Raw genomic sequence first — 16,643 nt, forward strand, 5'->3', positions numbered from 1 at the left:
ACGGGCCCATCCATCTGGCCCATCAAGACTCACTCTCATTTCATCAGTCCATAAAACCTTAGAAAAATCAGTCTTGAGATATTTCTTGGCCCAGTCTTGACGTTTCAGCTTGTGTGTCTTGTTCAGTGGTGGTCGTCTTTCAGCCTTTCTTACCTTGGCCATGTCTCTGAGTATTGCACACCTTGTGCTTTTGGGCACTCCAGTGATGTTGCAGCTCTGAAATATGGCCAAACTGGTGGCAAGTGGCATCGTGGCAGCTGCACGCTTGACTTTTCTCAGTTCATGGGCAGTTATTTTGCGCCTTGGTTTTTCCACACGCTTCTTGCGACCCTGTTGACTATTTTGAACGAAACGCTTGATTGTTCGATGATCACGCTTCAGAAGCTTTGCAATTTTAAGAGTGCTGCATCCCTCTGCAAGATATCTCACTATTTTTGACTTTTCTGAGCCTGTCAAGTCCTTCTTTTGACCCATTTTGCCAAAGGAAAGGAAGTTGCCTAATAATTATGCACACCTGATATAGGGTGTTGATGTCATTAGACCACACCCCTTCTCATTACAGAGATGCACATCACCTAATATGCTTAATTGGTAGTAGGCTTTCGAGCCTATACAGCTTGGAGTAAGACAACATGCATAAAGAGGATGATGTGGTCAAAATACTCATTTGCCTAATAATTCTGCACTCCCTGTAGATAAACATGGTCGGTCCTAAATACATTACTGACGTGCATGGTTATCAAGCGGTACAACATACAGTATTCTAAAACACATCGAGGAGTGCGGTCACATTATTATCCATAAATTTCAACTGGGTAGTTATGGAGATAGTAGAAATGTGGCAATACGCTAGGTCTGTGTATGTGTATTTATTGCCAAAGTATATCAAAGGGAAGAGTGGTGCCAATCCTCAATAGTGTTTAGTCCCTCTCTGATGGTGCCACATTTCTCTATCCAGAATAGCTCCCGTTTCGATAAGATGTAATCTTTGTCTCCTCCCCTTGGTCCCAAGGAGATTTGTTCCACTGTTTGCCATTTAATATCCTCACACTTATGTTGTAGTGTTCAACCAGCGGAGCGCATGGCTTTTTGCACTTAATCCTACTTTTATGTTGTAATATTCTGTATTTAACTTTCTGCGTAGTCTGTCATATATATTGCAGTCTGCAGGGGCACTCCACTCTACCCAGCGGTACTCCACTGTGCACAACTTCATTCTGCTCTGAAATAATCTACTCTACAGCACTGCAGTCAGTGCCACTCTACTCTATTCTGTGCCACTGCACTCTATACCACTTTACTGAAAACCAGTGCACTTTACACAAATGCATTCTATGCCAACTACTCTGTACCACTGCACTCTACGCCCCTATACTCAACAACTCTATGCCACTCTACATCATTGCGCTCTACATCCCTACGCTCTACACAAAACTATTCTACTCTGCACTAAACTATTCTACTCTGCACCACTGTACTGTACACCAATGCTCTCTACAGTACCTTACTGTGCAAAACGATGCCACTGCAGTCTATGCCAATGCACTCTACACCACTGCAGACTGTCACTCTACACCATTGCGGTTTGTCACTGCACTCTATGCAACTCTGTTCTACTCTGCACCACTGTACCGTAGGCCACTGCGCTGTACAGCATTTACTCTGCAGCACTCTATGCCACTGCACTCTAAAACACTCTACTCTGCAAGACAGTACTCTCTACCATTGAACTTGACACTACTCTGCACCACTCATCTCTGCGCCAATGCAATCGAATCTACTCTGCACTACTGCACTCCACGCGACTACGCCACTCTACTCTACACCTTAACCTGCACCACTTCACTGTACTCTGAAACAATCTAGTCTATGCCACTGCACTCTACTCCACCCTGCTTCACTCCACCCTCCGTCACTCCACTGTGCGCCAGTGCACACTACACTGACACTCTACACCACTTTACTCAAAACCAATGCATTCTAAGCTACTGCACTCTGCCAATCTACTCTGCACCACTGTACTTTATGCCACTTCTTGCTAGGCCACTCTACTCCACTCTCCAGCACTCCATTCTATGATTCTCTACTCTAGTAAACTCTACTCCATTATGACACTGCACAACACTCTACTCCACTCTATGCCACTACTCCAAAACACTCAATGCAACTCCCTCTACATTACTACATTACTCCATTCTACGTCACTCCACGCCACTGTTTGCCACTCCACAACACTCTTGTCACTCTATGCCTTTCCACTCTACTACATTACTCCACTCTGCCACTCTACTTTATGCCACTCACTGTATGCCAATCTTCTACACTCAACACCACTTTGCTTTACAACACTCTACGCCATTCCACTCTACTACACTACTCCACTCTGCCACTCCACTTTATGCCACTCACTGTATGCCAAACTACTCCACTCAGCACTATTACACTATACGCAACTCCCTCAACGCCACTCCATACCACTTTACTCCACTTTATTCATGACACACTTCTCTACTCTACTCCCAGTTCTCCATTCTAGGCCACTCCATACCACTCTACTGACCCTCTATGCCACCCCACTGTATGCCACTCTGTGTCATTCCACTCTACTCCACAATATGCCACTCCACTCTCGGACAATCTACAACACTCTACTCCACCATTCGCAACTCCATCTATGCAACTTCATTCCACTTTACTCCACTCTATTTATGACCCACTACTCAACTCTATACCACTTCTCCACTCCAGTACTCCAGTCTACACCACTCCATGACATTCTGCTAACACTCTATGCCACTCCACCGTATGCCACTCTATGCTGTTCCACTCAGCTCCACTACGCCACTACAATCTGACAATCTACTCCACTCTACACCACAATACTCTACTCCAGTGGTTCCCAACCTTTTGATTTCTGTGAACCCCCACTTTAACATTAATGGAATCCAGGGACCCCCACTGAATCATCATTGGAATCCAGGGACCCCCTGCCTGAGTCATTACTGGCAGCTGGGGACCTAATTTGTCAATATTTGTTAATATTTATTAATGTTCTAATCAGTCGCGGACCCCTGAGAAGGCTTTGCGGACCCCCTGTGGTCCCCTGACCACAGGTTGGGAACCACTGCTCTACTTTACACAGCACCCACTTTGCCAACACTGTGCCACTCCATTCTAAAACACTGTATTCTACTTTGACATTCTATTCCACTCTACACCTCTCAACTCTACCACACTACTTCACTCTACTCTTTCATTCTGAGACACTCTACTCCCTCCACAACACTCTTCAACACTGTGCCAATCAACTCTACTCCATGCCACTCCACGCCACTCTACATCACACCACTGTACCTCTACACCACTCCATGTCGCTCCACGAGACTCTACGCCTCTCCGTAACATCCCACTTTACTCCACGACACTCTGCTTTATGACACTCCACAGCACTGTCCTTTATGCCAGTAACCATGCTGAACAGCTAACAGGCTGATGTACAACATGGCTAAAACAGATTGGCAAAACTATTAGCTCTTGCATAGGCAAGACCTGTTAGTTTTGGCAATGCTTGTACTATATAGCGGTTCACTAGTAGAGCCAGGAACTGGACCTGAGACTGCTCTGGTGAGAAGGTAAATGTCCTGTATATCCTTACTGGCCCCCTTGAACTCCTCCCTGCTGGAGTTGGTTGCCCCAAGCAGGCCGGAGTACCTGCACACCCCTTTTTAAAAAGTTTTACAGTTTCCAAAGTTTCTGTTAACAGCAGTAGTTGCCAATGTTTGTTTGCATTTGAATGAAAAGCTGTTTGTTTTACTTAAAAATCAATATCTTTGGAACCCTCCGGTCGATTTTGTTCATTGTGGTGTTTAAAAATTCATAAAAATAAGATGTATCTTTATAAATTAATATTGGATGGATTTCTTTCATGTTGTGTGACTTTATTTCGTTGATTTGGTACATCTAAATGCTTTACAGTTGTTCCTTTGTTTAAACCTGACTGTTCAAAGCCACAGCTACCCAGGAATGAGCTAACATTTAACAAAAAGGCCTGACTGGGCCCAAGTCTGTATTGTGAGTGTAACACAAAGTGAGGTCACACAACTTATAGTACACCACCTTTCTTACAAGGGTACAAAGATCTCCTCAGACCTCATACGTTTCTCTTGATCTATCAAGCCTGTCCAGTTTGGGACCACGGCTACAGCAGGGTCAATGGAGAAGACAGAAAACAAAGGTGGTTCGGAGACGGAGGGGGCTTGGCAACAAAGTTGCACTCATTTCACCTGCATTTGTAGTTGTTTCTTGGGGTAGTTCTCCCCAGTCACAGGTAATGGGTGGAGAGGGGCACTGGGCACTATACCAACACATCTGGACTCGTTGGACTGCTTGGGGCTAACATGCAGGCAGAGTAAGCAACAGGGCAGGGCACTAAAGCTCAGAAAACCTGCTTAGAGGCTCGTTCACAGAAAAGAGGCAGTAGACATTATTTGGCTCTGTGCTCTGGATTTGCAAGGGTCTGTGCAGGTCCAGGGCCAACAGGTGTTGAACAAGCAGGAGGAAGAGCCACCTGCTTATTCGTACAATTTATACAGTTGGGCAGCAGGTCACTGGCAGTCGGATTTGACACATTCACAAACTTTCAAAATCCATCCAATCAGAATGAACACAGAATATGATGCAGTGGTCATTGTCTCCTTGTAAATGGCAAAGTACACCTTTCATGGGGCTACCCTGGCAGGAAACCAAATATATTCTCCACAGACAAGAATGAAAATATAATAGCGGTTGGGAGAGGAGGTGTGTAATGGGTTTGTACTCTGTGGGTAGCATCTATCTTTTAACTTGCAGCCAACATTCCTACAAGAAATAAATGTTTAAGATAAGGAATGAGTAATTTGATTCATTTGAGCCAGTGGTTGCAGGTGGGGCCACCAGCACTTTTCATAGCATTTTTCTACCATTAGACTTTAGCACAGAACAAGAGAGAGAGGCGGAAAAGGGGCAAGAAAGTAAGTGGAAGAGAGTGCTGGAAAAAAAACGGTGACTAAGGGAGAACACGGGTATGAACAAGATTCTGATTGGGTGACATAAAGGGCAGAGAATGTAGGGTGGTTGGTGAAAGAGCATGAGGTGGAAAAAGATTAGATAGCCTTGGTATTATGTAACTCCAACATTCAGCAGCATCCGTCGCAGGCTTCTGTGGAAAAGGTTTGATCACTGGCACTTATTATTTTGGAAAGTAAGCTCTGGTAACCCCAACACCAAGTACGTTGGTATGATTTGCAGCATGTTTACCTTGTGCACATGTTTCCATTATATCAAACACTTGTTTCAGAAGATATGGACATAATTATCACAAGCATCTCAAATGTTCAGTAAATAATAAACATGCAGCTCAGTGTGGTCTACTCCAATCTTTTAGATAAAGGTTACATGGTGAGTCTAGCAGGCAGTACACCTTGGATCTAACAGTATGCTGCCCCCAACCAGGGCTCTTGCAGAGAATGTTTGGCGGGGATACCCTTTGTTATTGCAGGGTTCGAAGACCGGTTTGGGTATGTTTGGAAACTGGTTGTGGAGAAATCCTAAGGGAACTCGCACTACAAATTGGTGTTCCTAAACAGTAAAAATACAGGGGGCTTTTAGGGACAAGGTTTCAAGGGATGACCAAGCTGTCAGGGCTTTTTATCTTTACAGGAACTGTTTGCACCAACAGTCCTCTTTATATAAAAAAAAACATTCTGATGTTGACTGAGGTACTGTGTAATGTAAACAAGAGTACAGACTTCAGTAGGCTTTGTTACATTGCTAGGGCTAGTGGGGGGCTGCCTTATTGCATGGTTATATATGTTGGAATTACAGAATACCACCCCCTCTGCATTGACTCACTGTGAGACATGGTGTTATTAGTTGAGAGGGGTGGAAGCCCCACTCAAATAATAAACACAAGCCTTTTCAGTGTGAACCCCAAAAAGTCACTAAATTAACCTGTGCTTAATGTCCCTGGTACCTTGGCACTAAAGCAATCTAGCTTAACTTAGAGACAATGTGTGAAGTATTTATGCAGCACACAAACAGCACTAAAGTGAAAACACAACACAAGAAAAATCCCAAACCGGTTTAGAAAAATTGAGTACATTTTATTAAATAAAATAGGAACCGGAGTTATGGTTTTAAAAAAAAAAACATTTTAGTGAAAAACAGGACCAAAAATAACAAAGCACCAACCAGGGGTACCTGGTGGTATGAGACCTGGTCAAAGTCGCAAGTTAAGAACAACTGCGATGGAGGTGAGGTTGGCTACAGGCACTGGAGGGTGGGAGGCTTCACTTTATCAGAGGCCTCTGGAAGCTTGTTGTGTCCCTGTAGCTCACACAGGACGGTAGCAACAAGTCCTTGGAGCCGGGCCAGGCTTCCTTCTTTAGGCAGCAGAGCAGCCCTTACAGCAGGGCAATCCCTTCAGCAGCAGGGCAGTTCTTCTTCTGAATCTTCCACAGGTCCAGAAGGGATCTGATTTGGGGCCTGAGAGTGCCACCTTTCATCCCCCAGGGCCTGTAGGTGGGCAATGCTTGATTTATCTCTCCTTCCTCCATCCTGAGCTTGACTCCATACTGTCTAGGGTGACAGTAGCAATGGCAGGCTTAGTGTCAGGTTCCTTTGTGTGTGCTGGAGGCAAACCCCTTTGAAGTGTTACGTGGAGCTGGCTACAGGGCCCCCAGCCATACTGGCAGGATGGCCCATCCTGTCCACACCTAGGCTTCCTTTGTCGCTCTGTCTGACAGTATACTGGTAGAAAGGCACAGTGAATATGCACACAAAATGCCAACTTTCTTTAAAAATAAATAAAAGGAATTTTTATTAATTGCAGCTTTAAATGCGACGTTACCATTAAAGCAAATTTTGAATTACTGTTCAGATGAGCCCAAGAAGTATTTTTCTACCTGTTCTCAATCTAAAGTTGGCACTTACTAAATGTAATAAGGCAGCCCAATGTTAGTCTATAGGAGATGTAGGCCTTACAACAGTGAACAAAAACAACTTTATGAGTTTTTTACTGCTAGGACATGTCAAGCCACGTGTCCTACTTGTTAAATATCATGTACTCTGCCCTATGAGCTTTTAGTTGTAATTAGCTGAGCAACACGCTCCGCTGAGATGTTTTCATGCTCTCCCTCAACTTTCACAGGTAATTGAGAAAAGTACAAAATGTAATTCACATGAGTGCTCAATTCAATGCATTTTTTCTAATTTTCCATATGTTTAGACTGTACTGTATTTATTGAATACCTTAATAGTAAATGTTTTCTGTCACGTGACAATATTGGCCTCCATGCATTCTTAGGCTGTACCTCCAAAGGCCTTGTAGTTCATGAACTGTGGATACAAAGAAGCAAAACATGGTTATTTATATTCACCCAGAGAACTAAACTGTGAACATTTTATACAACTTGATAATTGCGTCAAACAATCTACAAAACAAGTTACTTAGTATTTACAAAACACGCATTCCTTTACAGTCTTCCATTTCCAGTACACTATAAGGCCCTTTATGAGTCTTATGTATTAGCTTCCGGCATATGCCCGAGGTTTTCCACTTTATACCAGTCTGTATGTTTCCAGGCCATTTGTAGATTTCGCACTTAGTATGCCAGATATGATTGCACGCTCTCTGAAACTTTACTCTTCAGCAACCTTCGTGTAGTGTCCCAAAACATTTCTCAGCGATTCCCTTAATAGCCTTGGTCTCTCCCCGTTGCAAAGCATTTCTTGGCGGTGCCTCGATATATCAACGATATTGGTGTAATTTAGTCGGATAATTATGATGCCCACGGTGTGTGTATCGAAATTAAATAATCAGTCTTTTGACGAACAGTAGTAGACAGAGGGTTTTACTGCTTTACTGTCCTTAGTTGTCAAAAGATTAGTCATTTAACCTGCTTCCTGTACTATAAGAAGTTGCAGAACACGCCACCTAATCTATTTAAGATTTAGCGGATTATATATCGAGACTCTCCAGTATGCCTCAGTATGTATAGTTTATCTTTATTGATTGATTCAATGTGGGATTAGAAACACGGGGCTAGAAGAACGTTTCCTCGTCCTTCTTTGCAAGTACTCGATCTTCTACCTAACATCCAGAATGCTCGAAAATAGGGATCGAGCACACTGGTACATCTTATCTGGAATGTGAAATATAATGATTGAGCTAAAATGGAGATTCCGGAGATGTCCTGAAAGTTTGACGGACTTTGAAAGCCCTGTGAAAAAAACGGAAAAAACTAATGACTTATTTTGCTACCGCTGACTGTAAAGGCAGCAGTTTAAAGTGCGAAAATCTCGTCTCTGATAATCTTTCCGCTGTTGAGTGCACACAGCAGTAAATAAAGTATTTGGTCCGTTTTTCGCTAAAGGAGTGTGATTTGTATAAAAGAAGAAATACAATTGTCGCCCAGCACCCAGTAAAAACTCGTTTTCAGGCATTTGAAACAAATGAGATTACTTTTTGTTTATTTGATTGGAAACAGCCTGGCAACCCACCTGTAGCTCTTAAAAATCTGCCCGTAGATTAAATTACTCCCTGTTGCTGTTCACAGTTGAGTGATGGAAATACTAAAATAAAAATTGGGAGCCTGCATATACCAGAATGTACTGGAGTTTCTTTCAAGGGTAGCTGCTGACTTTTGAGTACTGCCTTTGGAGAGCGCGACTGGCTGAGTTTTCCCAAAAACAAAACTACAATGTGCGCCTAAAGCACAATAAGAAAATTAACCAATTACATAGGGGAGTTTTTTTTTTTTCTTTTTTGTTGCATGCATGCGTGCATGCCAAACAGAAGTAACATCATTTGTGTAGAGTGGCACAATACCGCAGTGTATTGCGTCGCCTCCGGTATCTACGTTTTATGGGACTCTGAACAGAGGAGGCAATTACAGTTTCAGTCACGGGGATCGGTCGCAGTGGATAGCTGTGAAATATTTAATCTACTTTATCGAGGTATTTGAACACGGGAATGTGCGGCCTTAAGACCAAGACTCGCCCATCGACTCGGGTCAGTGGGAGTGGTGAGTGTGGGAGTACAGTTGCTATAATTTTGGAGGTAGGACTCCTGCATTCAGACAGGAACGAGAAACTGCAAGTATCCGAGTGGAAATGCAAAAGCTCAGCTCGGTGACCAGTTAACTCATGATCCCCGCGTTTCTCTCTCACATTTCAAGTCTACCAGAAGATACGAATGCATCGTCTTCTCTCGTGTTTACATTCTTGAGGCTCTCTCGGGAGCCGTGCCCGAGGTGACTGTGTTTTGGTTACAGCCTGTATGCTGATTTTGTTTCTTTCCCCATTGCCAGTGACAACAAGAAGCCTGGGGATCGGCAGCCGCAGTTCTACCTGGCCGTCGACGTGCCGGGTGGAGGAGGAATGTTCAGCCTGATGGCGAACTGCTGCAACTGGGTGAAGCGATGGAGAGACCCTGTCAGGTATGGCCTGGGAATACCAGAAGTCTGGAGACAGACACAATGTCCTTTCTTTTCTTTGAAGGGTTGTAGCCTTGTTGGTTCTGTAAATAATTCTGTATGTAACTGTCTGTTTTCGTTCAACTGACAAACGAAGTTAAAAAAACTAGATAGCAGGCTAACTTGGAGTCTAAATGTCATTTCAGCGAGGCATGTAGTTGTAAAGTAAGTTTTCCTGTACCATCTTTATTTAGATATGATAACCCACCACAGCATATTTTGTCTCTTAGACATTTTTTATTTCTGTTTTTTTCTGTTACTTCCCATCTCTCACTTTATTCTGTCTGTAGATACCAAGTTGTTTATTTTAGTTTTCTTTTTACCTTTGTTCCTTCAGAGCCTTCTATAGTGTGCACATGCACAGCTTCTGACTGCATTGGTTCTGTACCCCATGCCTCGGAGGGCTGCTAGTCTATTGACGATATGCATGAAGCTATTTTATTTTCAGGCATTTCCACAGTTCTTTAATATATATATTTTTTAAATGGCTACTTTCTGGTGATTTTCTTTCATCCATTGAAACCATTGTATGTTTTCTTTTGTAAATTAAGCTGACTGTCACACAGTTTGCGCCCGATTTCTGACGATGCAAGACATTTCAAATTAGGGCCACAGCTGTTAATAGATTTTTTTTAAAGAAGATTGTTGTTTTTTTAAAATAATAAATAAAAACAAAAGAGACTGTTACAAAAAACAAACAGGCTTTGCAGTTTCATAGTACACACATTAGATCTGGCTGAACAGTTCTTTGCATTGTAACACGTCACCCATTGCAAGACCCGCTTTTGTGGCACACCTTTTAAAGCAGGAGGGAATCAAACTCCTAATCCAGATAATCATATTAGGTGGTCCCAGCCAAGAGTTTGTAGGGGCATTACCATTCAGAAGTTCACCTTTGTTCGGGGACTGAGTCAGGGAGAATCGGTCAATCATGTATAAACGCTCTATTGCTGCCAGATCTTTCTCCAGTATGTCATCTCTTAACCTCTTTCATACTCAGTGCCTCTTACTCAAACCACTCCCCAACATCTCTCGTCCAGCCCTCCTCCTTTAAAGCCTTCCACCGACTCCACCTAAGGGCAATCCTTCTGTTGTTCCTATGCATTTATGGTAAATGTTTACAGTGAATTGTGCATTCAGTGTAAATTGTACTGGGAATGGTTTATAATTACGCAAAGTGGAGTAATTTCTTGAATTTCAGGCAACACGAAAGTCCCATAATTACGTAAATTTAGTTGCATAAGTTAATTTTGACGAGGCCTACAATTATGATTCTGAACCCAGCACTCGATAACTAGTGCTTCGTATGAGACAGTGCTTTCTCCGCTCCTTGGAAGTACTCTCCTTCCGACAGTACCGCACTCATCTCTTCTTTGTTGTGCCAGGATGCTTTTGTTTATCAGTTCTCAGTTCCCTATATTTAGCAATAATGGCTGTGGAGTCAGAGTTCATGTTCAATATTGTGACCTTTACTCCAGTAACCTAAGAAACTTGGCTGAAGGGTGAATAGGCAACGCTTTCTGCCTTATGGATTCTGGTGTCCTGCAGAACATGTTCCCCAGGGGTGTCTAGAATGCACTAAGCGACGACTAAGGTCCGGAAGGTGCTATTAAGAAAAAGGTCACTCATAAATGTTCATTATTTATTTTTCCAGCTGGTGAAATCTGTGCCACTCATTTCCTTGGCAACAAGTGAAAGTCCCCACTGACACCTGACCTATATGATGAGGTAAGGGACTTCACAGTACTCCTTATGGGACCAAACTGCTCTGCTCTCAAATCTGCGATAGCAGACTTATATCTGTACATGGGATCCCAGAGACCCAACTTGTTATGTCCTGCAGTTGCACACCTAGATAACAACTTTACTTGTCAGTGTGAGCACATCCTAATCATGCTTCAGTTTCGGGACCTCCAGTCGAACACCGCTGCTCCAGCCTCACCGCACCAGTCGGTTTAAGTATCTGTCCTGTTTCACAAATACAGAAGTAGGATATTGCGTCTTGCATCCCTCAAAGATGTTTAAGCAGCACAGTAGTGCACCATTTTTGCCACTGCAAGTCCTGAAAATGAGGTGGCTATCAATAAACAAAACATGATGAGCTTTTGTAACCCTGGTGGCACCCTACCTAGAAAATGGATCTCATTTTTAATTCTCAGACTTGGTTAGTTGTAATTCCAAATATCCAAAATACTTCGTTTCCCACTGTATGTGTTGAACAAGGATGATTGCAGTGGTTTTAATATCTGGAGGCCTTTGAGGAACGAGGAGTATATGCCCCTTTTTTTTTTTTTTTAAACATTTAATTGCTTTTTTGCACAGCAGAGGTAAGCCCAGGCAGTCATGCAGTATAACATTTCAATAGTGGTACATTCTAAACGGTGAAACTTTCCACTTGTAAGAAGGTCAAGGAAATCAACGGGAGTGAAGGGGAGCAGAACAGGGGGAAACATGGAGAGAGCAGGCTGTTGAGGCTTAGTGTGGGATCGGCTCGGCACAGCAAGGCCAGAAGCTTGGCCGGGAGGCCAGAGGCACGTTGATGAGAGCACACAAATTATGGTGAGCAAATTATAAACTTTGCACGTTGCCACTCCCACTCAAAAATGCCATTGCACATACTGGATACGTTTGCAAGTTAACGGCCGAAGCTTTATTCAATATTGTCGTACCAATGCCCCCACCCTGCTTCACCTTAAAGGGGAGTCATCAAACAGTAATCACGTTGGTGATTTGACTCAACATAAATCACCAAAATGAATAATTTACAGTGGCATAAATCAAGATGCCATGTCCTGTCATAAATCATTCAAATTGGTAGGTATCCATAAATCAAATACCACATTGAAACCTGCTCGTGAATAACATCATAACTCACTCCATTGTCATAAATCAAATGTACAGTCAGTTGTGTGGTGAATGAATAGTCCTAATATGTCCTGCATTATTCCAACGTTAAGTGCTGTTGACTGGGGGTCCTTGAGCTGGAGCTTCACCGTTTTGTGTGGGGGAGGGGTATTTATATCTCTTATTTTTAGGCCTAACTCAGGGGAGGGCTTTCAGCTAGCTAGCTAGCTGGCGGGCAGAGTTGCAAGTGCCGTGTACTGTGCCCCTTCACCTCTCTGACCCTCTTAGCCTGCCGTGAGGCATCCCAAGGTAAGTAACAGGTCTGCCAACCTTACGGTGGCCTTCCAAAAAAACTCCTTAATCTCCATACAACAAACTGCCACGCTGCATGTGGTCTTGCGTCCTTAGGCAGCTCCCCCTGCAGACACTGTCAGTTGAAGTGGCAACCTGTTAACACCATGGCCGTCCATATGTTGGACCAGAATACCTCTAGTCCTGTATCAGATAGGTGCACTCCGTCCTTAGCAAAACATTCCGGGCACCTCAAGTTGATCAGGCCGTGCCTGATAGTATCCCAACCATTCTCCCTACAGAACTTTGTCACTGCAATGTTGAGCTTTTTTCTGGATTTCTCTAGGGCTCTGGCGGACCAGGTCCCCTTCCATCTCTGCCTGGGTACGGTCTTGGACCCCATAGTAAGCCAGCGCTGCCTAAAAGCCTAGCTGTTCTAATTAGCCCTTGCCTGATTCTCTCCAGTAGCTCCTTCCTTCCCATCTGGGCTAGATTGCTCCCTCTAGGTTTACCACCTACAAATCCGATTTCCCCCGGGTATTTCCGGTGCAGTGTGCCCAACACATCTTCCAACTGGTCCCAGCACAAGCCATTTGTCCCTGCCCACCTTAATCTTGTGCTGACCGGCTTTGCTTACTTACCTTCACCCCTTCCAAGTGCCGCTAACCTTTCATTGCCATTTTCAGTTAGTGAGATGGGTGAGGTCCACCCCACTGGCCAGCTTAGCGAAGTGGGTTATCGCTGCCAAACGTGCCTGTGCCCTGGATCTGGATTTGCACTGGTCAAATGTCCACTTCACAAAATTTTCTGCAGCTCGGGCTGCGTTTTGTTGAATGATTGCAAACCTGTAACTTCCTGTACTGTTTTTCTGTAAGTGGCATACCTCATCGTTGTCCCATTTGCCAATGCGTTCTCTATTAGTAGGGACAACACACATCTGCTAGGTACCATAGCTCCGCCGGGGAAGGGGTTATGACTCTCTCCGCTATCGGGGCCAGCTCCTTGAATTTCTCCATCTGGAAACGAGCAAGTGCATCTGCTTGAGCATTACTGATCCCCCTGAAAGTGCCTCGCCTTTACCTCCAGGTTGTTTGCTGATTGCAGCTGTACAAGGCTTCCAGCAATCTCAGGACAAGTGGGCATTTGGCCACCCCCGTATTGATGTCGTGCACCACTGCTTGATGATCTGACCATAGGGTCAGCTTCATATTACGCAGCCTTGCTCTCAAGATTGTCAGTGCACCTATTATGGGAAACAGTTCCAGAAATGATATGTTCCTCGTTATCCCAGTCTCTGCCCACTTCAGGAGTCACTTGTCTGCACACCAATTGTCTCCCAGAATCGCCAGAAAGCCCAGGCTGCCCGCGTCGTCTGTGTATAGAGCTAGCTCCCTGTTGGAGACCAAACCATCCCTCCATATGAGCACCCCATTGAAGCCTTCTAGGAAGAATGACCAAGTCCTCAAATCTTGCTTCACCCCTGTACTCCTCCTGACATGGTGGTGCGTCTTCTTCAATCCTTTGGTCAGCTGTGTCAACCTTCTTGCGAATACTCTCCCTACCAGAATGACCCTTGCGGCAAAATTCCATTTACCAGTCCGCTCCTGCAACTCACCTAATGTGGCTTTTTCTTTCTTTGAATCCCTGATCTTGCCTCTTACGTCTTGAACTTTGTCCTCAGGGATCCGTGAGGTGCCAGTAACGGAATCTAGCTCTATTCCTAGGAAAACAATTTTTGTAGCAGGTCCCACTGTTTTTTCCGTGGCCAGTGGCACTCCCAATTCAGATGCCAGCCTTTGAAAGGCGCTAAGCAGGCTCCCACGCCCCTCTCTATCCGGCTCACCTACAAATAAGACATTGTCTAGGTAGTGGAGTTTGCCACCCTGTCGGTGCCTTCTGTGTAGGGTCCATTCCAGAAAAGTGGAAAACTTCTCAAAGTATGTGCAGGATATTGAACACCCCATGGGAAGAACCTTATCAAAGTAAATCTCGCCATCAAATTGAAAGCCCAGTAGGTGGAAGCTGTTGTGTTGTACTGGTAAAAGTCTAAAGGCTGATTCAATGTCTGCCTTTGCCTTCAGTGCCCCCTTTCCAGCTGTGCGCACTAGACCAATTGCATCTTCTCCTGATGCATAACAAACTGCACAGTCCTCAGAGTTGATCCCATCATTAACAGATTCTCTTTCAGGGAATGACAAGTGGTTAAATATTCTGTATTTGCCCTGCTCTTTCTTCAGTACCACCCCAAGTGAGGAAATCACTAGTCCTTCTGGTTTCACAAACCCAAGGGGCCCTCTATCCTGCCCAACACTTTCTCTTCCATGATTTTCTTGCGCACAACTTCTGGGTGCTGAAGAGCTGAGCTCAAATTCTTGGATTCTCCTGACTTGACGTGCTTTTTCACTGGGATTCTGAAGTCTCTCTCAAATCCTTTGCATAATATCTGTGTCTCTGCCTTATTAACATATTGATTCGCTGGCAGTCGTAGCCTGTGCGTATTGATAGGGGAGCGCGCTAGCTGAAAGCCCTCCCCTGCAGTGCCTGTCCCAGGCTGCACCGGGCTTCTTTTTTCTTGTCTTTCTTTTCCTTTTCTCTATCACTTCTCCCTTTCTTGCAGTCGACTGCTGGGTGCACCCCCCCCCCCTGCTGAAGGTTGAGCACATATGCCTAAATTTGCAAGCCAGGTCCCAGTTGCATTCACCCCTGTCATATTTGTAACATACTGCTGTGGCGCTCTTCCCTGAAGCCCCCCCCCTTCCAGCTTTGAAAGTGCTTCTGCTTATAGAAGGACTTTTGCTCCTTTTTTAATTGACTCTTTCGAAAGGGGTTACCCACCTCCCCGACCCGGATCTGGCTTCCCTAACTACAATCATTTTATGCATATAGCTTGATAAATCTTCTTCATCCCACTCTGTCTGGGTGATCCTGCATCTTCATCCTAAAGCTCTTGTCGTAGTCCAACCGTGCTTCTCCTGCAAACTGTCTATAGGCCTTGTGAATTTATGACTCGTATAACCATAGATCTTTTGCACAGTGGGGGAATATCGCAACATTATCACACAGGTCATAATCCTGAAGATGTCCAGCCAATTATCGAAGTTACACTCCTTTCTCACTCGTACCCTCTCTCTCCCCTATCCTCCTCTTTCTTGTCGCACATCGCAAGGTCTAGACCTTCTATCTGGATTTCTAGCAGCGTGAAGATGTCTATAGACTCCTTGTGTCAGATGTGCTCTTTTATTGCCTAAGGTATCAAGTTTGCTAGGCCTGTGGCCCTCGTTACCATAAAAAGGTGACCCAATGAGCCCCTCCTATAGGCCTCTGGCGCTAATCCGCCCCCCTCCTGGCCTTGGACTCAACCCCAACCTATTACCCCATGTCTCTATTGGTACTGGTTGGGCAGTGCTTGTGGATGGAGCTTCTTCGCTAGCATCTGCTCTGCCTGTGGTCTGTATGGTTTTTAAGCGTGTCGCTTGCCTTTACCCTGTCCCCCCCCCCCCAGTGCGTCTGTCCACCCCTTTTTGGCACACAGAAATGGCACAAAACATTTTAAAAAAGCCTCCACAATCACAATTATGTGAACACCGTTTGCAGATTTTGCCTTCTTGATGGCGCTGGGTGCAGCCTTATGGGGAGCCCCTACTTTCTTTCCCTCCTCTCTCTTCTTCGCCGCCTTTCTGCCATCCTTGCTGGCGACACGCTGTCATTTCTTTGGCTCCTCTGGCCCCTCGCTCTCTTCCTGTCTGTCACCATAGCGTTCTTTGCTTTTGTCACTGGGTTCCTCTGGGCTGCCGTTACAGTCTTGACCTCCTCTTAATTGGGCCAGCAGCCATACTTTGTTATGCATGGTAGCTGCCTATCTTGCTGGCTTTATTATTTCTTCAATATCTTCTGGCTGCAGACCGTTGTCTGGTTCTGTCATTTTCACAGACCGGTTGCGTCGCCAACTGGCGGCTGTCCCTCCTGTTAGATGATTATTTTTGGGTGCCTCCCCAC

The 16,643-nt window shown here is 44.7% G+C and overlaps 1 protein-coding gene across 5 annotated transcripts in view; it reads left to right on the forward strand.

Annotated features, from left to right (window-relative positions):
* The window catches only part of ARL13B (ARF like GTPase 13B), a 518,943-nt gene that overhangs the window by 128,622 nt on the left and 373,678 nt on the right, over positions 1-16,643 (forward strand). For 3 of the 5 annotated variants that reach the window (XM_069204925.1, XM_069204929.1, XM_069204926.1), the window contains one exon: positions 9,348-9,476. In XM_069204925.1, the coding sequence (XP_069061026.1) occupies positions 9,418-9,476 (59 nt within the window). In that variant the 5' untranslated portion in view covers positions 9,348-9,417. Of the gene's footprint in view, positions 1-9,028; positions 9,050-9,346; positions 9,477-11,166; positions 11,241-16,643 lie in introns of those variants that run through there. The other 2 variants (XM_069204927.1, XM_069204928.1) reach the window with 2 other exon arrangements.

The sequence above is a fragment of the Pleurodeles waltl genome, chromosome 8, assembly GCF_031143425.1.
Source record: "Pleurodeles waltl isolate 20211129_DDA chromosome 8, aPleWal1.hap1.20221129, whole genome shotgun sequence".
Lineage (NCBI taxonomy): Eukaryota > Metazoa > Chordata > Amphibia > Caudata > Salamandridae > Pleurodeles > Pleurodeles waltl.